Source organism: Poecilia formosa, unplaced genomic scaffold (assembly GCF_000485575.1).
Source record: "Poecilia formosa unplaced genomic scaffold, Poecilia_formosa-5.1.2 Scaffold237, whole genome shotgun sequence".
Taxonomy (NCBI): Eukaryota; Metazoa; Chordata; class Actinopteri; order Cyprinodontiformes; family Poeciliidae; genus Poecilia; species Poecilia formosa.
Genome location: NW_006800176.1, coordinates 154605 through 179392, shown reverse-complemented (window position 1 = coordinate 179392; position 24788 = coordinate 154605). Strand labels below are relative to the sequence as shown.

General features: G+C 38.9%; 1 protein-coding gene and 2 long non-coding RNA genes across 7 annotated transcripts in view; 2 read left to right on the top strand and 1 right to left on the bottom strand.

Annotated features, from left to right (window-relative positions):
* The first annotated feature begins 269 nt into the window (after positions 1-269).
* On the top strand, positions 270-6161 carry foxq2 (forkhead box Q2). Of its 3 annotated transcripts, XM_016680221.1 has the most exons (4): positions 270-613; positions 4457-4818; positions 5229-5320; positions 5535-6161. In XM_016680221.1, exons 2-4 carry the CDS (start codon positions 4521-4523, stop codon positions 5913-5915), a joined length of 771 nt encoding a protein of 256 aa, XP_016535707.1. In that variant the 5' UTR covers positions 270-613; positions 4457-4520; the 3' UTR covers positions 5916-6161. The 3 variants fall into 3 exon arrangements, with proteins under 3 accessions (XP_016535707.1, XP_016535705.1, XP_016535706.1); XM_016680219.1 differs by lacking the exon at positions 270-613 and having other exon boundaries at positions 4085-4818; XM_016680220.1 differs by lacking the exons at positions 270-613; positions 5229-5320 and having other exon boundaries at positions 4085-4823.
* Positions 6162-8428: 2267 nt separating this feature from the next.
* On the top strand, positions 8429-17979 carry LOC107838297 (uncharacterized). The gene is made up of 2 exons (XR_001664363.1): positions 8429-9924; positions 16625-17979. It is a non-coding gene; the product is annotated as an uncharacterized LOC107838297 (long non-coding RNA).
* LOC107838296 (uncharacterized) overlaps positions 16474-24788 on the bottom strand; it is a 24529-nt gene continuing 16214 nt past the window's right edge. Inside the window, exons 1-4 of one of the 3 annotated variants that reach the window (XR_001664362.1) lie at positions 23219-23556; positions 22653-22765; positions 18406-18619; positions 16474-16646 (exon numbers count right to left, since the gene is read on the bottom strand). This is a non-coding gene — a long non-coding RNA (uncharacterized LOC107838296). Of the gene's footprint in view, positions 16647-18062; positions 18620-22652; positions 22766-23218; positions 23559-24788 lie in introns of those variants that run through there. The other 2 variants (XR_001664360.1, XR_001664361.1) reach the window with 2 other exon arrangements.

The window sequence follows — 24788 nt, the reverse complement described above, 5'->3', positions numbered from 1 at the left end:
GGGTTTTGTAACCAGTCATGGGAAGTGAAGGTGAAGCTTTGTGTGAGGCATGGTTACAATTACACAAAAACGACTAATTAAACAAAATGAACATGCATTACTGTACAAAACAGTTAAATTCAATTTAAAGCATGAATACTTATATTGCAGCATATAGTCAAGCATTTTCTTACAAGTGTATGTTTGGAAATGTACACTTATAAAATAAATCAGTGAACATAATCCTGATAATCCAGTCCTGATTTTCCAGTAGCTCTTCAATCTGTGAAACTGCACCATAAGACGTTATGAAGTGAGTGATCGTATTGTAATATATTTTATCTATACTATATATAAAAAAAATGATTCTAATCAGCTGGACTGATGTAATCAAGTTAACTGTACACATTATCTCACTTAACCTATTAAAATGTGTTAGAACGTCAATTTAAAAAGAGAAAGACAAACTGGAAATAATCCATTCTCTATAATTAAGAAAACAAGTTGCAGCTGTGATTAACAGAACACGCATGTGCCAAGATGTGACAACATGGTCATATGATACACTCTTCAAAAAATTTTGTGAAAAGTTCCACCTCATATTTTCTTTCACGTGAATTCTCATCTTCCCACAGTAAGTACTTCAATACTTTTTAGGTTTTTTTTGTCACACTGTTTGATATACCCACATTCTTGCTTTGAAAGTTTGTCAAATGTCTTAATTTCATACTTAATGCTATATTTAGGTGGAACTTTTAAGTAGCTAGCTTGTTCAGTGCCTTTTTTCTACAATGTCTGAACATCTAAAAAGCGCTTACTAAACATTTTTCAAAAAGAGGAAAATACGAATGTTTTTTTGTGTAATTTTCACTTGAACAAAATTTTATTAATAAAAGTAAGTTGCTTCGCAAGACGATTGTAACTTAGTTTGTAATAGAATTAGAATTTTACAGTTGTAAAACAATGCATATTTAGTAATAAATAAATAAATGAATAAACACGTAAGAATCAATTTTATTACTTTAGAAATGAATTCCAAATTGAGTATTCCGTTTTGACAAAACTTGCTCAACATTTGTTAGAACATTTTAAAATGAGTTTGTGACTTTTTAACTACTATCATAAAAACAGAAAATCTTAAATTAAATCAATGTAATTAATCTTAAGCTAAATCAACTTAATAAAACATAAAATCTTAAGTTAAATCAACTTAATGTAACTTAATTTTATAATGTAAAAACTTGACAAAATAAAATGTAATTTTTTTGTCTAACATTACTTATACAATGAGTAACGCCAAATTGTCAGCTGCATATGTAACAAAGCTGGGTCAACATTAAATATTGACTTGTAGTACTTCCTACGTCTGTGCTTACATGTGGCAACATTAGACAGTTTGCAGTTCTTATCAGAGGTTTAGAAAAGCAAAACTTTCAAAAGACTGAGAATGTAACAGGAGCTTTTTTTCTCATTTGACTGCAACTTTCTAACCTTTGCTCGAGTGAAGTATACCAGATGTAATAACTTATACTGAATTTGTCATAATTTAATGTGAACCTCAGCAGATTGTCCTGTAAATGGCCTTATAAACTGTTGCAGTGCTGAATTTTGAATTGCAACTCATTCAAAATACCATGCTTATAAAAGAGAAACACCAAGCCACCCTGCTAAATATAGCCATTAATTTCCCATTAACTTTGATCTGTCAATGATTCAACTGAGGTGCAGGCTTTCAATTTTCTCTAATACATGCCAGATCCATATCATAGGGTCAAAAAAAGTTTTATACAAGAAAACCAACCAGTTACAATGACCCATTATAATTCTCTCAGGAAGAGTATACAGCCAGATTTATGCCAGAAGTGTACTATTGGCAACAATAACAGTATAGATGATGTGTAATTGAATATGAGCAATGTTGTGGTATATTTATTTGAGCCTGTATGTGTACTTATGACTCAAAATAAAACAAACTGTGCATCTAATTATTGTTTTTACAAATCAAATTCTCTTTTTTTAAAGATAATTCAACCCTGCCAAAAGAGTAATTCCAAGTAAACATTTAAAAGCCACCAATTATTGACATTAAGAGTCAGTGTGTGCTAACATCTCGCCACATCTGTATTTGTCCGATTGGTGGAACAGTCACATCAAAACAAATTTATCTGGCTTGCGATAGTACAAAAACATTTAAATTAGTGATCCATATTGTGCATCTTGTTTCATTATATAAACAGAAGAGGGCAACATGGTCCATGATTTAAAGTGAGTCTGATTTGAATTATCTTGTTTGTTGGACATATAGAACAAAGCAGACATCTACACTTAATTTGATCAATACTATCTGTTTATGCAACGATATGTTTAAATAAATCTGTCTACTTTAGAATCAATACAACTAGAATATAAAATATGAAACGACGAATGTTAATTTGCAAAACGAATGCATGATCTCCACTTTTCTTGGAGTTTAAATAATCTGAAATAAGTTTTTAACTGAGAACAACTCACCATTATAACAAATGTTGGTAACACTTTATTTGAAGGGGGGTGAATAAGACTGTCATGACACTTTCATAAACATAACACCTGTTATGAACATGAATAAGTCTTCATGAATATTTATGACTGTGGTCATAAAGCGTCATTCTGTAAATTATGACACTTTTAATACAAAGTTGACATTATTCAAAATGTCTTTGTTATGACAACTTGACATTAACCAAGAAATCATTACTGATATAAATTTATTATAAAAGTATTACTGATTGCACTTTAAAAATTAGGCAACTTTGTTATTAAAGGTGAAGTTTAAACAGTAATGATTTCTTGGTTAATGTCAAGTTGTCATAACAAAGACATTTTGAATAATGTCAACTTTGTATTAAAAGTGTCATAATTTACCGAATGACGCTTTATGACAACAGTCATAAATATTCATGAAGGCTTATTCATGTTCATGACAGGTGTTATGTCATGTTTATGAAAGTGTCATGACAGTCTTATTCAACCCCCTTCAAATAAAGTGTTACCCAAATGTTTGGCCCTAAGAATAGATTTAAAAGATAATAATAAAATGAGTCAATTAGAACTGCAACAATTTCAGGAAAAACAGTTTCCTGACCACAGGTTTAAACAAACAAGTACGCCCTTTTTCTCCTTTAGTCACTGGGAAAAGCAATTCATGTGAGGATGCACATGGATTGCATCTTTGTATTTACAAATACAAAGTATTTATCTCTATACAGTCAACCTGGAATTCTTTATGCATTAATTTCTTTGATAACAATGGATAGTAATAAAGAAAAAGCACAATTTTAAAGGTTAATTGGAGTTGAAAAAGTTAATGCATTATTGAAAGACAGTAATGAAAAAGTGCTTTTCTCAAAGCTTGAAACGTTGCTAGTAAGATATCATGACCATGAAGTATTATATAAAAATATATTTTCCAGAGAACTGCAGTTTTAATTATATTTAACAGTAATTAGTCATCATAATTATGTTCAAATGAAAAAATAATATAAGCAAAAGTGTTCTGTTTATAAAAATGCTTCCTGCTAAAAATTAGAACATAGTTCACATCAATAACAGAAAATAGTTCATCATCTTATACCACTCTCTGGTATATTGCAGCACAACACTATGTGCTCTCTCTAGTAAAATGAAATGCCTAAACTCAAAAGCACTGAGCTTTGCCTATTAACTGTTGCCCTGTGGTTATTGAAGCAATTCTTTGGACAACATCTCGTTAAAAACAAGCTAAAAGCTTTTTATAGCCATTTTTTTTTTAGCATTCCACGTCCGGCTAAATCTTGAGAGTTTAATCTCTCGTAATTACAAAGATTTGCTTAGATTAATAATAATAATCCTCCTCATTTGAGACCCCCTACCTGGACCTCCCCTGTGCCTTCTTTGCCCCTTTCTGTGAGGGATAAAATCACAGTTATATAAACAGAGACACAACTTCATTTCACAAATGGGAGCATTCCTTTTTGACTCGGAAAATTTGAAGCTGGAGAGAAGTTTTTAGCTGCAGTTTATTGTGTGAAACACAAAAGTTAATAGTTTTCTTCGGCTAACAAAGCTGCTGACGTCATTTCCACGGGTGGCGATTGTGTCAGGTATTAACGCATCGAGGTTCACAACAGTTGAAAGGCTCATCTTTATCCGTGATCTTGTCAACTGTAAGACTTTGGCGAAAGAATCCGTTGGCACAGAGGCAATCGCTTTATGAGGGGCTCTATTTTAAAAGTGGCTTTGAATCTCAAATAACAACTCTGAGAAGATCTTTTTAAAGATTCACTTTTCATTCATGACTTAAAAATCTACTGTACGTTTAGCGTGAAACCATTAAAACATTTACGATGAGTTTAGAAGAACCCAACTTGGAACTGACGATGGAGAGCAGGAACAGCCACAACGGAAGCAGCGACAGGCTTGGACTGAGCTTCACTATTGACTACCTTCTGTTCAATAGCGGAGTCAAAGGTTCGAAAGGAGAAGTGTCGGCAAGTAGCGCAACGGAGCAGACGGAGAACAATATGCTAAATGACCAGAATCCTGAACTAAAAGAGGTGGAGATTCGTCGCAATGTAAAGGGGACGCTCCCACAGGATCCAGACCTAGACACCGGAAAAAGTAAAACCAGCGAAGAGGAGTGGAACAAAGAACAACACGAGGAGGGAGAGGAGGAAATGACCACCACAAGCTGTAGTTCTGACAAACCAAACCAGTCGTACATTGCGCTCATCTCAAAGGCAATTCTGGCGTCTGAGGAAAAGAAACTGCTGCTGTGTGACATCTACCAGTGGATCATGGACCACTATCCTTACTTCAAGAGTAAGGTACATTCATGTTAATCTGTTTTTATGCTTAAATGTTAAAGAAAAAACTGTGTGTTTATGAAACTCCAATAAGGTAGTGTAGTTGTGAAGGCAAGAAGTCAAACTTGGGTGTTAACTTGAAGTAAACTGAGTACTCTGAAAATGTCTCTCTATGATATGTTGAGACAAATGCATTTCAAGTGAGTCCCAAATAAAAAAATAAATAAAACGGGGATGAATGTTTTTGCAAATTACTGCTTGTGTTCAGTTCAGTCACAGAAACATGGTCTAAGAACCATTTTCTTAAGCAAAGCGACCTAGTTGGCTAAGGTAATCTGTCTGTGTGGTTAAGCAATTAGGTGCTCACAGGGACAGTAGATGAGCTTCTTGTTGGCAAATTCGCAAATAAAGTAATCCTGTTGCTAGGTCGCAAACTGTCACTGCCTTCACCAGGTGCGACAGCAGATTGGATGCAGGCCAATGGATTAAAGTTGATCGCTAGTCGACGTGCTAAAAAGGTAACTTGGGGTGTTGTGTGTTACTGCGATCATACAGGCTCTCGACACACAATGGCGCCTGCTTGCCAGCAGCAGGACTAAAGTGGATCACTGGTACTTAACGGCCTCGTTAGTTATGTTCCAGTTGCGAACAGCCATTGTTTTACTCTTGCTTGCTGTCAAGCAAATTTTGTTCTGATCACATTTTTTTCCCACTCTACATATATTCCAACAGGATAAAAACTGGAGAAACAGCGTGCGCCACAACTTGTCCCTCAATGATTGCTTCATCAAAGCAGGTCGAAGCGACAATGGCAAAGGCCACTTCTGGGCGATTCACCCTGCAAACTACCAAGATTTTTCAAAAGGCGACTACCATTGCCGGAGGGCACGGAGAAGGGTGCGCAGGGTGGCAGCTCAGATTCGTCTTTCTTCCCTAATGTCCCCCTACCACCCTGCCGCCACTCTTGCCCTCCCTCACAGAACGACCTGTTGGTGCTGCCCTCAGATCCCGACACTTCCTCTGTCCTGTTTGGCTCCCAGGCTCTACTGGCCATGGTCCAGCATGCACCCGCAAGTGGGTCTCCACCTGGGTCTCAATCCCTCTGTACCCTGAAAGGATTTGACTCCTTCTGTATTTGCAGTTTTGGATGTCGTGTTCTTACTATGTGGTAAAAGGGAAAACTCTAGAATTTGATTTGATGTTATTCATGTCTTTAGATGATTCCGGTTTACATTATAGCCTTAATTTTAAAAATATGAGAAGTTAAATGAAAAAGTTTCAATATTTTCTGCATTTCACTCCCTTGTATTCTAGTATTAGAAAGTTGTGCTATAACTTCATTAAATGATGTAAAATTTCTCATTGTGTTTTTATTTACAGCTTTATTTAGAATCCATCTTTTTTATGTGATAGGAAAAGCTAGCATAAACAACCCAATGATGAACATAGTTCCCCAAAAGACATATGGACTAGACTGACTGTTTGTATCTCTGTGTGTGTGTGTGTGTGCACAGATTTTGTTAAAAGTATACTAAAAGTGAGCCTCCTAATAGGACACCACCCGTTGCTACATGCTAATTAGTCAAAGCTGTCGGGATGCAAAATCCTGAGCCCTAAGAGACTAAAATCGGGCTTTCCAAAGACGACTCCTAAGGAAATGAGGCCAGATAATCCCAGCAATCCCAAATAGTTTCAAGAACTAGGAAGCTTATCACACTGTGTAATCCGCAGCCGCAACTCTAAAATGAGGGTTGGGGGACAATGGGTGGTCTTGGATGTAGGAAGCAGAGAAAAGGGAAGGAAGCGGGAAGAGGGAAGAAGCAATGAGTTACTGAAGAAAAATCCAAGGACAGCATATCTTGTATCTAATTCTTTAGTTTAATTGGAGGCAAAAATAGAAACAACAAGGAAGATGTCAGTATGGCATGTACATTTTATAATGGGATGTATAAAAACTGGGAAAGAACTTTCCTAGATTATAAAAAAATAAGAAATAGAAGGTGGCATTATTACAAATCTTTACTTGAAATTAGAAATTATTCTGTAAAATGTTAAAACGTAGATGGAAAATTAATCTGGATAATTTGGCTTATCTTGAGTATTACAGAAATGCCTTTTTCTGACCTAGTGATAAAACGGAAATAAAAATACTGCTTTAAATTACTAGAATAAGTAACTTCCATAGATGGACAAAAAATTTTAATTTAAAGAAGCTTACACAATGAAAGCAAATATTCACCAAACTGAGCAGTACTTATGATTGACCTCTGTCTTTAAAAAATCCAGATTGCAGCTTTTTTTTCTGAGATTACGCCAAAAATACTGCCGTGGAAATAAGTATCAAGTTAATTTTTACCTGCTTTTCTCACGTCAATAGTTAAATTCCTTTCTGACTTGCAAAGGTTGGCATTTACATCCACAGTTCTTCAGCCTAGGAGGATTAGATCATACATTGACTTTTCTAAAGTTTGTTTGCTCTCCGCTCATGTGGGCTTCCTATTTGCAAAATATTGAATATTTGAATACACCAGTATTTGACATTAAATTAGATTCTGAACAGACAAACAATATGTCAGAGGGATCAGGAGCTGGGAGAGCAGGTGTTACTCATCACACTTAGTTTCTGGCGATGTTCATTAAAAAATGACAAATCCATCTAATTAATTTTTGTTCTCCAAATCTTCCTATTCATTGTCAGCAGCTAATTGGAGAACTAATTTGCTTAATTCCCATGAACAAGTCTCTGCATGAAATCCTCTTCAATTCACCAGCTTTGCGGCTTTAATTTGGTTGCATATGTTTGCTATGCACACTTACACACACACACGCATATAATGTTCAACACACACTGCTGTTTTCTGCATAAGCAAACACACTGCAAAGTGAAGCATTGTGTAAGATATTCGGAAAATTTTTAAACAGTTTTCTCCTGCAAAAAGTGTTGCAAAGTTGATAGACACACTAAATTATAATTAACCACATTGTTACTCCGAATCCCATTGAGGTCAGATTGAGCTGTGTGTGTCTGTGTGTGCATGCATATGTGCATGTTATTTTGTTAATCTAATGAGATGGGTGGTGGCGTGCTGGGGGCCGTAGATTAAAGCCCAAAGATTTTTTTTTTTTTTTTTTGCTGATTAGCAGAGAGTGAGCTAAGAAGATCAGCCCTGCTGAGACGGCGAGGAAACATTAAGGCCGTGTTTTAATACACTCTGTTTACAGCAGCATTCCAAAGATGATTCCCTTTAACTCATGTGTAACTCGGCGATTTGACCAACATACAACAGATCATTCAGGATAAATCTATACGTGGTGATAGATCGAGGGGAGCTGCTTGAAAGGTTAGCTTCACTTCAGTAAAGGTGATTTTCAGCTTGAAATCAGGTGTGTGCTTGTAATTAGAAATTCAAGGTGTTTAAATATTTCAAAGGAGGGAGTTAATATTCATCCATGAATTTACTCGCTTAATCCTGACGGACTGACAGATAAAACTATTTGTTGAAACCTAACCAATAACAGCTTGCATATATTTCAGTTGTTTGTAAATGAATCAACACTTTTGGATATAAATTATTCAAATGTAACAGGTAAAAAAAAAACAAACAAAAAAAAACATAACCTTAATATCTAAATCCTAATCTTATTGTTTAGAATTTACCCAAGTTAAAGTAGGATTCGCTAATTTAATCATTTTTTACTGATCGATATATTTACACACTGACATGTCTGATGAAAATTTAAATGGTTTCAGTGGCTAATACCGTCCAAAGCTCCTTTTGTACTGCATCTCCGTAAGGCTATGAACATGTACAGGACAGAACAAACCAAACACACTCAAATCTAATAACAATTCAGAGTGGATAATTAACCAAAACTGCATATCTTTAGACTGCAGGGAGGAGTGGGAGAGATCTACAGTTCAGGCAGGTGAATCAATTCACAGAACTAGTAGCTGTGCATGCCACAAAACTAGCTAATATAGAAGAGTGGCAAGAAAAAAAAAACAGAGGTGCTGTTTGGTATGGGGACACAAAAATTACACATCACATATTTGTAAGAAGTTATTTTTTTGTCAGTGTCAGACCAAAGTCAAACCTTTTACATGGTAACACTAAAGTAACATTGCACCTGCACATGACATCCACTTGGTGAAACATGGTGATGGCAGCCTCATGCTGTGGGATGGCTGTCTCCAGTAGGGGTAGGGAAGTTGGTCAGTGATGATAGAAAATAAAGGAAAACCTCGTTAGAGACGAGAAACACTTAAACAACAGCTAGAGCCTCATGGAATGGTTTAGGTAAAATGTATAAGAATGTGACATAATGCTATAATTTAGAACAAAAATGCTTTTGTTCGGATGCTAGCTAATTTTAAAAACAAACCAAGCCAATAACTTGTTAATAGCAATCATAAATTACGTGGAACAGCGTTAGCAGATCTCCATTCACTCCATGATTAGCCTCAGAAGTTTGTTCCTGCAGCTGAATAACTCTGAAAAGCCTCCGAAGCCTGGCGGACCCCAAATTGCAGCACTATTAGAAAAAAAAAACAAAAAAAAAACATGATTGCATAGAAGTAAGCAGCATTTAAGGGCTTAAAGAAGCGCTGCGGCTGAACCCAAACCAGAGCCCATTTTCTGCTTGTGTCCCACTATGAACAAAAGCCCGGCGCTACCTCGGCTTCAAAGGCTCCATAATAGTGAATCGATCAGAATGCGAGGCGCTGTTCTGCAGATTACTGTTAACAATAATTTGCCTCCCAGTGCACCGTTGCCATCTTTGAAGCAATGTTTTATTGCCTTTTCTTTTTTTTTTTCATCTGCATCTGTCATCCCTGAGGTCCACTGTTTGATCTCACCCCCTCCTTTCCCTCCCCACCAGTGCGTGCCTCCCCGGGGTCGCGTTGACCTGTTGATTGGCAGCTGCGATCAGACATATGGTGGGACGAGGCATCGACCCGCAGCTCCCCGGAGACAAAAGCAGACTAGCTGGGTTTTTTTTCCACCTTCTTCATCCCCCGTCTTCCACAGCGCCGAAGAGCCGAGCTGTAACACCCGAGGAGCAGGAGGCGGAGGAGGAAGAGGAGAAGGAAGAGGTGCGACCGACCACTAGATGACGCAAGGTGCAAGCAAATGTTTCTGGGAAGCGGCTTTTCAGCTAGTAATGCAACTGATTGCAACGTTTTAATAGCAGTAGTATTTATTTACTGGATCACAATTTCCATCACTGGATCACAATTTCGATCACAATTTCCGTTCACTAACAGCTAATGGCTTTGTGTAGCCGCGAATAATTAATGTCGCACTTATGTTATAAATTTCCTGTCAATGTATATATTTATCCCGGTCTTCATTCATAAAAAAAAAAAAAAAAAAAAATCACAAATATATCTTTATTCCAGTGAGATCCGCACTCACATTGGATCTTAACTTGAAATGGATCCATAAAGCAGACATGTGAATATCAGATAACACAGGTCCAGGGATCTATAACCCCCTTAGGCTATTTTTTTTCTTACAATTTCCACCTTAAAAACATTTACACATGAAATCAGTCCGCTATAGTTTAACATGTGTTGGGAAGATCTGCTCAAAAGGGATAAAAAAAACAAACAAAAAAAAAACAGTTTGACGAACATGTAACACTGTGTTTTCACTCTGTGACTTTTTATATTTTGTCACATGGTGACCATAAACCTTGGTGCCTATCTGATTCTCCCACCTGAGCCGTGAATCTCTGCTGGTCCTCCAGAGTTAACATGCACCCCTTTGCCACCTGTCTGAATAAAGTTCTTCATTCATTAGTTAATGATTAGGACAAAGCAAACAATCACATTTTGCTTGATCGAAAGTCACAAAACACCATCTGTTTAAAAAAGATGGGACAGAGTACCAATAGAACAATTACTGTTACCAAAACCTTTGAGTTTTATCAAACTCGAACTGCCCGCTCCCAGCTCAGGGACTGTCGAGGTGAAAAGTGAACAAGTTTTCTCAGTGTTCATGCCAGGCTTTGGTGGAACCCTCCCAGCTCTCTGCTGGCTTTCATGAAGCTGTTTGAGGGCAGCTTGACTCTCTGTTGACCAGAAAAACAAACAAACAAACGTGCTGAACTTCACATGCATACATGTGTGTGTGTTTTCACATGATTTTAGCATACAGAACGCATAACACCCCACGCCCCCATCTCACCTTTTATGGCCGGCTCAGCGTTGCCATGGCGATGCATCCACGGCCAGGGTCCTTTGGTGATCCCCAGTGACCCTGATTGGTAACCTCTGACATTTAGGCCACAGCCAGGGTCAAGAGGTCAGCGATGGCCAGAGGGCAGCAAGAGCACTTCCGTGATTGGCCCTCTGACGCGCTTGCTGCCGCTCTCCTCTCTGCAGGGCTCGCCTCCCGTATTTGCAAAATCTCGTTTGCATTTGATACAGAAAGCAGGACTATCAGCTTCAGGAGTTTCATCCTGCTGGTTTACTCTGCACATCTGCAGGTAGGCTGCTTTGTGCTCACGGCAACATAAGGCTCAATATTGTACAATTTGCATCCAGCTGCACATTGTGTGTGAGTTTTTGGTTTCTCACCTCAGTTTTGTGTAAACCGTTATGCTAAAATCCAATTAGCAGCAGGGTAGCACCCTGTATCATGGTGGTTATGATAACAGTAATAATCTTCAGTATTCCCATGGCCCTTGCAACCCACCAACCCTCAGATGGAAGGATATTTACAGGTCTTTATATGACGGTGTGCATGCATGTGTGTGTGAGCGTCTGTGCAGGTTTATTTCTGCGGCGTTGCACCACTCTACAGATCTTCTCGAGGGGAATAATTACAGAATCGTAGGTACTAAAAGTCATGTGACCCAAGCCTCCCGCTCCCAAATAATTTATCCCCGCGGCTGATAGCTCGTCAATATCAATTTATTAATTTAACAGTTCTGGACTGATAAAAGGTAGTGCGTGCAGTTAGGCTGCTAAACCAGAGAATAAGGATGAATTTTACACTGCAAGGTTGCGAGGGTGAGGAAGGAGGCAGAGACTGGAGGACAAAGCGAGAGAGAGGGAGGTCGAGAAACAGCTAAGGACTGATCAATGGAAACAGAGGAGAGAGATGCATATTCGGCCTGCAAAAATGGGCCACCATCGCTCATATTCTGATGATATTGAACAGGAGTTATGAAAATTAATACACTTATTATCACCTTATTAAAAATTAAGATTGAAGAAGGCGTTCTTGTTGTATTGAAATTCAAATGTCTCGAATATATTGATCAGCACAACCTAGTTTTTCGCCAACCTCTTAGGCGTGAGCTTTTGACATAACCCTCGTAGAAAAAAACCCTGCAAAACCTTAAAAGTTTTTAATCTGTGGCACAAAGTAAATCCGTAAATTAGTAGTGACGCCCCCAATGCCTCTTAATTCTTTGTCTTTTTCTCCTGTTCTTTAAGTGCATCTAAACGGAGAACTTAGATTTTTTTTTTGGTCTGTAAACGTACCAGCAAACAGAACTCTTAATGCAGTTCTTTTTCGATGCTTAGTAAAAATCAGGTCAACTCTGCAAACATACTGAGAAATATTGACACAAAGTTTAGCACCAGTTATCAGTAACATGTCACGTAATCCACATATACAAACAAATCAAAACAATAAAATTCAGAAATGAAGTAACTAGCACTAAAGAGGAAGGACACAAGGAATAATAATTTGTGCCTTTGCCCAGCTTTTTTTATTCATGTGTTCAGGACTTATTTTCTTTGATGACTTAATTTATGGGCTTAATTTGTCTGTGTGTATTCATTGAGTTGTTGCAAACATGAGGTGAGAATTGTAAGTCATAAGCACCAATAGGAATATTTTTAAAAGGACATTTTTTGAGTAATCAATACTTGCTGTATCCTTTTGATGCACAAAAGGGGTTAATCTAGTAATCCCTTCATTTTCATGATCCACGGATGTTTGTGTTTTGGTTTTCTTTTGTCTTCATATCTAATTACATCTGGGTTTATGATTGTTAGAAATAATATCGCCATACTCAGTTGTTTATGATAGTCATTAAGATTTTTCCACATCAGTTCATTTCTTTGGTTATTTATTCTATTGTTATTATTGCTTCATATAATCATTTCAGTTTGTTTTCTTATGTTAGTCTCAAGCTTTTCTTTTATCTTGTTGATCCTTTTGAGTCTTGTAATTAGCTCAGCTGGTTCTTTTCTCATTTCCCACCCCTGTCTCAGTTTTTAAGATCCTGGTTTTTCACTATTCCATGCTGGATTTTTCTGCCACTCACACCAGTGCCATTTCCTGTCCTGTTCCTGCCTCCATCGTCATTATTAAAATCTCTGCACTGCCTCTGGTTCTTTGTGACACTCATTTTCCTTTAGATTCTACACTTCCATCAAGAAAACTGCAGCGCATTTTTCTCTTCCGGTCAAACTCTGTTGCTGATAAGTGTTTAATTACAAAACTAAAATAAGTTGGTGATTAAAAAATATCTGCATGTTCCAGATTAGTCATTAAAACCCTGATTAATTTATCTCTGCTAAATATTGTTGGACAGGGGTTCTTCTTAAAAGATTGACCATTCAAAACAAAAAATACATAAACGCAGCTTTTTAGGGTTGACCTCTGCTGACCTGTCAGCGCTTCCGCTGTATTGAAATTGTTTTATTTTTTTAAAGGGCCGTGAATATGTGTCCGGCTTATAGCAGAAGGCATGTATCACCCAACTTCCACCACTATAAAGCCAACATGCAGCCCCACCTATTCCCAGAGCCATTACATAATATCCCTGAAGGAAGCTAAAAGGTATTTTAACAAGACCCACTGCTTGGCCACCTTTGACCTCTTCACAGTTGACCTCCAGCTCCTGACCCCACTTACATTGGCCAGTGACAGTAGTGGACACAGATTCCACGAGCGTCCTGCTGAGACGGAAACACAGAAGGAGAAATCCATTTAGAAACTAATACAAGCAGGTTGAAGCTATCATGCTCTCTGAAAGATTTCCTTGCTTGTCCATTGAGAAATGCCGATTATAGGAGCCAAACAACTCCTAAATCCGACCGCTTATTGTTCTGTATGTCTGCGCATTATATAATCCCCCTGGTCTCTGCAAGCTCCCAGGCTCTCCCTTTGCACAGGCAATCACTGTAGTGGATTCTCCTCGGGTCTTTGGAGAGCTGCAGGGAAGCGAGTGTCAATAGAAGTGGAGTGTGTGAATGTGAGAGATGATAGACTGAGGTTAAGAGGTGTCAACACAGGAGAGAGGGCTCAAGGACTCTTCACTGTGGCACTCTCCTCAACCCCTACTCTGATTAACCGCTCTAAAGACGCTATAGAGACACAATCGCCCCACACCGAACCGTACACACACACACACACACACCTGGACTAATTTCAGAGACACACATTGCCACTCTCTTTGCCACAAGTCACACACGCTGGTTTGTGAGGCTACATTTCATCCGTGCGTGTCGGTGTGTCAGACGCATCAGGTTTGAGGTGTGGAAAAACCCGAAGATGTGTTGTTCACAGGCACAGGAGCCCTCTGAAAGGTTCTGGCAGTCAGCGATGGATTTGTTGCACCTCTGATGTGCTGTATATGTTCAGCCAAGTGTAAGACACAACAGCGCCATCCCACAGGGCTTTGCACCTGTCAGTCAGGTGCTCCATCGGAGCTTTTTTAAAAGTATTTACCCACGAACCAAGCAGAGATGTGCCTGCAGTACATTAAGTAAAGAAAAACTGGACTTTTCAGTTGTTTTTATTATAAATGTAAAGGAAAGTTTATTACTTAGAAATTTACCTGGAAAATCAATTCAAAATAAAGTGACAAATACAACCAATTCACTTTACTATTCACAGAATGGTTACATACGTATCCATATCCCTCAAATTTTTTGACATGCTTCTATCTTAAAAACATAAACATATAGTCAGACAAGTGTGTAATTCTTAAGCAATGTTACATGGTTTTTGAAATTCAGAAGAATGTGGCGTATTTGTTTCCACTCATATCCCCCTTCGGCTGCGATTACAGTTGTAAGTCTTTGGGAGTTTGTCTTTTTCTGTTTTTCAAAATGTCTCAAGCTCATTCAAATTTGATATACCGATTTGTTAACATCAATTTTGACGTCTTACCACAGTTTCTCAATTGGACTTGGTCTGTCTATTCTTTTACATGTATTTGCTTTGATCTAAGACTGATTTTGTAGATCAGTCTCCTCTGGTAAGGATTGCTTTTCTGTTGGAAAGTGATGCTATCCCAGTCTCCAGCTGTTTACAGGTTTTCTGGTTTCCTTCCCTGCATTTAGCTCCATTAATATTTCCATCAACTTTGACCTGCTTTATAATCCCTGGTAAAGAAAATGTCCCCAGTTTGTGGAATGCATCTAAAGGTAGACCAGGAGGTAAATTCTTCCTCCAGAGCTGTGGATCTCTGCAGCTCCTCCAGAGTTGCAGTGGGCCTCTTGGTTGCTGTTCTTGTTAAAATGTTCTGACTGGCTTTCCAGTATATATTTTTTTCACTAATGTTTAATTATATAAACCTCTGAATCTTTTCCTGAACATCCAAATATATTCACATAATAAATCACACACGTCCAATCTTTTTTCTATTTAATTATACTGGATTTAATTTAACTAAGAGGGTTTGAATATTAATGCACTCCACACTTTCTAGATTTTATATTTAAAAAACCATTAAAAGGTATCATCTTCTACTGCAAACCCATGTTTTGCTTTATATTGGTCTATCAAACAAAAGGCAATTTTGTTCAAAATGTGTCAGAAACATTCTTTCAGCATCATAATGTATTAATTCCTACCTTCTTTTTCTTCACATATGTTGAGTTACCAGAGTATGCATATTAAAATAAGATATTAACTCAGGCGTTCCTGTGTTTTGAACTTCGAGCAGCTCTTATTTAGCTTCTATTTGTGTTTAAGTTTATTTTTGTTGTCACAGTAAGCAGATTACATATTTAGTCTGATTACAAAGACAAAAAAATATCTCAGACTGGGGCTTTGATACAAACTCCAATCACCGTCAGGATTTTTTCCTCCTTTTCTGAAAATCCTCTGTCAACATGTCTGTGGTCTCACATTTTTGACACTTACTTCTCCTTGTGAGCGTCTCAGAGATGCTATGTTCCTCTGACCTAGCCGATACACAACCTTCCTTCAGCCATGCATTCGCTGATTGCATTCTTTTTTTTCCAGGGAATTTCTGTGTCTGTGATGAAGCTGCATCTCTGTCTCTCAGTAAACAAAGCTTGATGTATTGATCTTCTGAGCGTGTGGTCGCGTTTGGTCTGCCTGATGTTGTGCTTTGGATACAACTGACCCAGTTTCCACAATGTGTTGTTGTGCTCCACGCAATGCCCTTTTAAAAACCTTCAGTCTGTGGTTTTGCAGCTGAGCGAGAGCTCTTCCAGGTTTATTTGAACCTTTTTATGTCCGAGACTGCATGTGAGACCTACAGTGGATTGCAATGCAGTTAAATAATGTTCTGATAAAACAGTTGTATCTCTAGTGTTTTTGAGTTCATTATTTCAACACAATTTCCAGAAATGTTATGTAAAATGTAAATTAACTAGTGTGCAGTGAATTCAGTATATTTTAAATAAAAACAAGAAAACAATATATTAAATATTTATTGGAGAATATGCAGATGTTTTTTTGTCATGTTCTTCTTTTATGAGAAGCATACTTTACTGCACAACAGTCTTGAGCGTTTCAAGCTGACAATCTGGAAATATAAAGCTTTTTCAATTGGTTCATACATTACAATTGTTTTCCTATTTTTCTTCCATATTTCTTCAGATGGTGTCATTTGTTGGCGGTGCTGGAAGACAAACGGAGCATCTCATCATCTGGACTGTTTTCACTGCAGATGCAAAAAGGTGTCAGACTCGTTTTGGTATCTCCTTGTAACACGGATCAATGCCTTTACTGATCATTTGAATTGCAACACATGGGCCTCCCAAACCTGATTATGTTAGTTAGCATAAACGTAATTTATATAAATAGTACCCTGTGTAATAATTGGGACCCCTGGTAAAATGTGAGCAAAACCCCTAAAACAAATTGTCGCTATGGAGACACAATGGGATGGCAGGTTTTGGTTCTTTAACAATAAGCCTAGGAGATTTTGTTGATCTTTGCTGTATAGACGAGATAAAAATTGGTTATTGTCGTATTCCAGTTGTTGAAAACTGTTTAATTGTTTCTCTGATTGTAGATATAGATGAGTTTAATTGTGTGTCTTTTATCTTGTAGCCATTTTCTGACAATGTAATTTTTTCCAAGTCAAGTCTCAACTCCAAGTCAGGTTTGAAATCTAAGAGTTAACTCATAGTCAAGCTTCAAGTCTTTAATGTATGAATTTTTTTAATAAATGCATGCCAGGTCTATAACTGCATCAGTATATTATTTTAACATTTGAACCTTTGTTTTTTAATCTTTAAACATTTAATTTTGGCATGCAAACAAATTGTTGTAGGCTACTTCCACATTTCAATTTAGAAATTGATAAAGTGTAATATTTATCCTGTTAGAAATACAAACAGGCATTTATGCTAAACAAAAAAACAGAATGAGATTAAAATTAAGCAAAGCACATTTATTTTGCCTTTGTAATAATGTAGTCAATACCTGTTAATAACTGTTGCCCATATTGCCCAGTCTCACTATATTCAGCACTAAATAAGATTTGGTGGTTTCTCTCCTCCTCACTCTAAATCAGAACATTTTTTTTAATTTTTTTATTTTCATTAAGAAAATGCTTTAAATATACATTTCAAACCTTTGTTGCCAAGTCTAAAAAGTTACGATGTTCAAAAATGATGCTGTAAATTACAACATAATGAGTGAGGAACTGTGGAGTGAGGAACCGAAAAAACATCTGTATGAGCAGAACAGGAAGAGAGCTTTATTTAGCCGAAAGTGTCCAAGTAGCTTCATAGTGGATGAATAGAGAATAGTGGATGATTTCTCCTTTTGTGAACAAAAGCTCACTCTGTAATTCACTGGCGTTCCTAAGACTTAGAAATGTCTGTCCAGACTGGTAGATGTCAGTGATGTTTGTTGCTTTTTGGTTGCATTTAGGCTACTTCATGTTGTCAGGCAGGGTCTATTTAAGTGACCTTGTTAATAAATATCATTATTATTTTAAGACTTGAATTTGACTAGTGAAATTGATTTAACAATGCTGTTAATCACAGTCAAGTCACAGTCATAATTCAAAATAACCAGATTGGTTTGAATAGCTTTTTTCCCATTGGTAAAAATCAGTGCGTCTCTGATTTGCTGGCATCCCTGCTGGTATAGTTAAAGTAATTAAAGCCTCCGTCATAGTTTTTGGAGCTCTTTAGCAGTCGGTGTTAAGCCATGCGGCTAACGCAATCCTCGTCGATGCTCCCCTCGTCCCCATCACTCTGAAGCGTAGAGCAAACGGCTGCTCTCAAGTGACCAGACAAAACCGTGCAGAAATAGAGATATAATACACACTGCGCGGGGCTATAGATCGCAGAATGTGAGAGCACTATATAAGTCAATATCTAAATGAAGAAAGATGCTGATGTGAACGCAGATATATGACTCACATCTGTAAGAGTTGACATGGAGGCAGGTTCATGAATCTTAATTATCAGAGTTGAGAAGCGGGTAGGTTGAGCGGGGTTGCCAAGACGTATCAACGTGGCACCACGGGAGCATTTTAAAATAAACAGCCACTCTGACAGCGGTGGAGAGAAGACTCTCAGCAGCTGGTGCCAAAAGACTATCTCTTTGCCGTCCCCTCCCTTTCCTCCTGAAAACCTGTGAAGTAGAAAATAGAGGAGATATGAGGAGGTGGGGATGGAGGGAGATAAGCAGGGCTGGAGATAGGGACAGGTGAAAGAGGTAAGGGTCGTAGCACATGCTCCTCTTGCCCCCTTCTCTCGCCAATGTTTTATTATCCCTGTCAGATTGCAATTTGCTCAACAGTAAACATACAGAACGGGCTTAATTAAGAATTTTTGAACGGGGATACGGTCAAGTCCGGAAACATTAGCGAGATGCAACCGGGTGTCGTAAAGATTGATTGAGACAGAAGATGGAGGGATGTGGATAGAAACAACCGGTGGAGGGAGGGAGGGAGGGGGGCGGCAGCGTTGCATATGCGACAACTGAGGGGTATTCTTGTGTTGCTCAGGGCAGTAGGGTGAGATGAGTTTGGAAAGCTGGGGACAAACGATTTTTAATGCATTAACAACCCGGCTGTGTGAGGCAATAACAAGGACGGGATCAGCGCTAAAATGTTTGACATCCTGCTTCGAGATCAATGCACCCCGGACAGGACACACAGACACAGGCGGACACATATTCACCTCCACTACCGGCACACAGACGGAGCACGCACTCCCACACGCACGCGTGCCGGGCCCAAGAGCATGTGGGTGGGTGCACAAGTTTAACAGCCTTCAAACCTCATGGCGATGTGTAGGAAATACAAAAAAAACAAAACAAAAAAACAATACCTATATCCACAACAATATCCGCAGGTAAAAGCAGCTTTAAATCAAAACAGATAGAGGGTGCATCTGGAGTCGATTGTTGAGAGCTGGGTGGACTACGTAAAAGGCCAGAGAACTAAAAGAGTAATGAGCCTATCCATATCTCCCTGTGGACCTGAAGTTTGCATTCAATACATTATTTACAACTGAATTTTTACTGAGATATAGGTTCCTCTCTGGGGTGTTTACAGACTGGTGCTCTAACTGCTTGGAGTTTAGCCTGCAGAGTTGAGCAGCATTTAAAATTGATGCACGTTAACCGACCTCTTTACATGCGTGTCACACAGACTTATACAGTGCATCGCAAGACAGTTCATAGCAATTGAAATTATAAACACAAATGTCTTTTCTAGGATTTCATATTATAGATTGACACAAAGTATAGTTGTAAAGAGAAAGCAGAATTATACATGCCTTAATTTTTTTTCTGAATCAGATTTGTTTTATTTAGTACCCCTGAGTCAGTGTCCTACCAGCTTTGCACATCTTGCAACTCGGGTTTCTCCATCATGGCTGGATGGAGAGCATGTCCAAACACTAATAATTAAGTTCTGCCACAGATTCCCAATTAGCTTTATGTATTGACTTTATCTGTGCCATTAAAAGACATTAATGTGTTTTCATGTAGTTCATCATGCCCTTGTAGCTCTCGGCATCTTTGTGTTAGTCTCTTGCCAGAAGGGGAACCTTCACCCCAGCTTTCTACTCTCAAAACAACTTGCATCCATGATTGGACTAAGTTTTGCATAATTCGTCTTTCTATCAGATCTGATGACCTTACTTGCCCTGGTGGAATAAAAGCATCCCCACGGCATGATGGTGCCATCACCCTGTTTCACTGTGGACCTGGTGTTTAGAATGTGGTATTTTTCTGCCAAGCATGTTACGCCTGAAGACCAAAAAAACTCAGGGCTTGGTTTCATCATAGCAGAGCTCTTCTGCGTGTTTGCTGTGTTTCCTACATGCACGTTTGATATGCAGCATTGTTTTACACCCCAACTCTACTTCCCTGACCTGTCTGCTATGTTCCTTGGCCTTCATGGTGTTATCTGTCCTCTAACAAATCTCTGCAGCCTTCACAGAGCATATATACAAAAATTAAAATAGCACAGGTGGGGTTGATCCTCAAGTCAGATTGCTTCTAAAACAACTGGTTATATGGAGTTTTAGTAAAAAAACAAACTAAAGAATACAATTACATGAAAAACTTCTCAGATTTTTTGGTATAAAAATGTGGACTTTTTTTTTTCTTCTACTTCACAGTTCTGTATAGATATGAATTTCCATAGGTATCAATAGAATAAATATAAATTGTTTTGGAGGGCCACTAAAGTTCTGCAGGAATCAAGGAATAACTTTAGGTTTGATGTGAGACTTTTAAAGCTTACCTAATCTCTGTGATTACTCTACTGTCTTTCCAATATGGTTCGAAGAGGCAGCATTTATTATTGTGCTGTTTTAATGTTCGGCCCTTTATCAAGTTTAGTACACAATCAACCTCCAAAAAAAGGATGCACAAAAGTCTTTATGCAGGTCATTGTCTGTTAGAAGGTGTGGGGTAATGCATCGAGATTGCATGGTTTGCGCTTTGTTTATGTATTTCGCTTCAATACCGGCATAACCCAAATGTCGTCTTACATGCTGTTGGCTATGTGATTACACAAAAGAGCATGAATTTTTTATTCTGTGGGAACAGCTCAACTTGGAAGGTTTAATCATGAACATTCACTTGGTGTAAACATAAGATAAGGACTCCCAAAATATAGATTTATGCAAACTAAATTTGCTGTCCACAAAATGAATTATTCTATTCTTCTTCAGCTTCATCTTAAACCTCTTTTTTTTCCCCTGCAAGAGACCATAAGGATTTTTTAACAACCTCGTCCCTCCCTCCCTCCTCCTCTTTTCTTCCAGCCAGAGTACAAGCTGCTGCTGTAGCCTGAGAAGTCCCCGCTCCCTTTGTCTTTTGTAGTTCAGCATCTCTCGCCCAAAATACTGTAACTTCTGGGAAACGGGGAGGTCTCAGTTCTCCGCTTGGAGAGAAACCGCAAGCAGAGACCCATTCTCTAAGTCTTCACGACGATCCCTCCCTCCCTCTCTCCCTCCGTCTTTGTCTCTCTTTTTTCAAATAGACTATTTGTCATCTCTGAAATAGAGCGTTTTTAAAAATTCAACCTGGAGCCAACCCCCCACCCTGACTCTCCTCTATTCTCACTCTCAATTCCCCAGACTCTGGCCGGCTACGATCAATAGCCTATTGATCAACTCTCTCCATTCCCATTACACACCAGTGCCAAAAGAGCCAACCATTTTCCCTGAAAAGCTGATCTGGAGCATATTTGCAGTGGTAGGGTTTCTCTAATTTCAGCAGGTTATTATTAAATGCCTACAGTGTGTAAACGTCTTGCTGCTCCGAGACGCTGAGAGGTAAAGATGTGCTAGAGAGGACCACACTGACCGCAGTTACCTTTTAATTGAAAGGTACTGCACTGAGGTAAAGTAGGGTATAGCTTCCCACTTAAAGTAAAATAGGAAAGGTGAGAGCATTACCACATACGTAGAAAGCAATTCTTTTCCCAGTTGTTTCTACTTCATTTCTCTCCCCCGCCTTCTGTCTCTCTCCTCTCTTGCTCTCCATAGACAATGCTATGGGCAAAATCAATACTGGAAAGGGAAAAAAAAAACACACACACACACACACACACACACACACACAGAAGGCATATTTTTAGCCCGTTATTATATGAGCTGCATGAGGAAAACGGTGTTTGTGGGAATGACAGAAATGCCAAGGTTCTGGTAAGACAAAGATAGGGTGGGAGAGAAACAAAAAGAAGCGAGAGGGCTGAGAACGATGGTGGTGCTGGGCTGTGTAAGGGAGGTGGAGGGTGGATGGGGGGGGGGGGGTCTAATGGAGATGGATCAAATGAAGGTGGAGATAAGATGGGAGAAAATGGCTGATGTCTCGGCCAGTGATAGAGCTTGAAGTAGCCTGCAGGAGAACAGCTACAGAGAGGATTTTTTTGTTTTATGAGGATATGTGATCGCTAACATCAAGAGAAAAATCCTCTCAGTTTAATATTTGCTTTTGTTTCCAGTTAAGTGACGCTTTAGTCGGTTTGGCACACCTGAGAACAAGCGCTTCCTCTCTAAATCGCTCAGCAATCACAGCGACGCTGTACCTGTTTTCTGCAGCTTCGCTCCACCTCTGTGCGTGTTCGTGCTCTCTGCGGATTGCTTACCCACACTCTCACTCCCGTTGCCAATGGCTTTCTGATGGACTCCTTCTCCCTTACCTTCTTTTCGGGCTCTCTCCGGTATCGCTGTCAGTCAAGCTCCGGGCTCCTGCCATTGGCTGAATGTGGCGCGTGGATCAAAAGGCGGGGAGTCCAATTGGCCGGAGAGCTCACTGGGGGGAAGGAAGGGATTGATTTATCTGTGGTATTAGAAGATCAATTAATCCCTATTGTGTGTGCCAGCACAGATAGCCCGATGTGTCTTATTTGGTATGGCTTGTTTCTGCTCAGCCAAGATAAGAGTGTCTCCCGTCACTTCGCTCTATGAGCAACAAATCAAATCAAATCGAAAAAGGGGTGACGGCATGCACAGGGTTCCTCCCCGGGCTGTGGCTGGCTGATCACAATAAGGGAAGTCCATCAATATGAAAAGTTGTGTATAAAGAATAAACACAGCTCATTCCAGGGCCAGGATGTCTGCCCCGTTGCCATGACAGTGCATGATGTGAGAATGCAAGCCTTTTAACTAACTCCACTCAGCTGATGAACCCACTTATGACTGACGACATCGGACACAGAAACAAATGTGTGCATGTAGTAGGAGCTGCATTAATGCAGAAGTTTACCAGATTTTGCAGTGAAACCTGGTTTGGGGAACAACTGAAGAGTGACTTCTCCCTCACTCCTGAACCCTTCTGGAGCAGAGGTTTATACTCTGCACTTTGACCTCACTAGGGCCTGCTCCACCCTGGGTCTGCCTCTGCTTGGCAAAAGAGGCAAACTGCTGCATTAAAGTGGAGAGTAAAACTCACGGAATATAAAAAGTTGAAATTAAAAAAAAAAGAAGTTATGGTTAGCTTGATTATACACTGAGGATACATTTTTTATGCTAAAGAAAAAAAGTAAATCGGTAGAGAGGCTGGGCAGCGTTTTCAGTGGCTGAAAGCCGAGAGGCTTCAGTTTACAGCTTTTTACCACAGGCATGTTGTTCTTGTTCTATTTTTCTTCATAATTGAGTTTGTTTTACCGACATGTAAAAAATTTATAACACCCTATAAAAGCTTGGGTGTTTCTCTAACATATGTGACAATATAGATAGTATGAATTTTGACATTACTGAAAAATTCCAGTAATACAATTAAACAATAAAATCTGAGCAAAAGACCTTAGAGATTTTTTGTTAATAAAAAAAAAAGTAGCTTCTAGTGAGGAACAAATTAGAACAACTCAACACTTATTCACTTGTAATATGGCTAAAATCACACACAGATTGAGTGCAGATGTAGAGAAAGTCGTCACTCAGATTTTTGACAGAGATTTGCCCTGTTTAAACCTCAGACATTTAGTTTGGATTTGTTCTGACGGATGAAACGAGAGCGACTGACATGGTAAAACCTAAAGAGCTGTCTGAAGCCTCCAGGAAGAAGACTGTAGCATCTTATGAGGACTGAACGAAATTTGAAACGTATCTGAAATCATCTATGTGTGGAAAAAAAAAAAAGTTTTCACAATTTTAAGGATATTGAAAACCCCTGCCAACACGCCCAGGTCTGGCTGTTCAAAGTTTAAGTTCATAAAAGTAGACTGCAAGTAGTTAAAAGAAGTCTCCAAAAACCTTAAAATGTCATCACAGAGTAATGGCAGACTCCTGTTGTCAAAGTGTATGACTGTACAATCAGGAAAAGACTGCAGAAATTTAACTTACACTTACAGAAGAAAGCTCTAGACCAGAGGTCTCATTCTCGCGGGCCGCAGGACGATGTCTTGTGGCCCCCACCGTGATGTGAAAGTATAATATTAGTGCGGCCCATAGGGTGAGTGGACCTCTGAAGTTCCGCCCGCCGTTCCTCGTCATGGCTGACATTCGGTGCTAGGCTAAGCTACACTGACTTCATGCACACTACGCTTGTAACAATAGTGCGGCGGATGATGGAAAAGTCCGGTACCAATTGCCTTTTTTTGTAGGAGCCATTCCGGAACTTTCTACCATAAACAAATGTCACGACCAAACGCAGAGAAAGGCGACTGATACCGGGCTACTCGCTGTTGTGACAAGTGGAAGCGGTAATGACGTCACGCGTCGAGACGTTCTCCATACGTTGCTAGCTGGCTAAAGACTTCTATGTGTAACCAGGTGAAAAATGGGTGCATGTCAAATGTATTTTGTAACCGACTGGTTGTAATTCTTGTTTTTGT

Coding starts and splice junctions, on each gene's coding strand:
- foxq2 (XM_016680219.1), top strand. CDS start 4,344: ATGAGTTTAGAAGAACCCAACTTGGAACTGACGATGGAGAGCAGGAAC. Junction 4,819..5,228: donor CCACTATCCTTACTTCAAGA/GTAAGGTACATT, acceptor TCCTGTTGCTAG/GTCGCAAACTGTCACTGCCT. Junction 5,321..5,534: donor CTAGTCGACGTGCTAAAAAG/GTAACTTGGGGT, acceptor ATATTCCAACAG/GATAAAAACTGGAGAAACAG.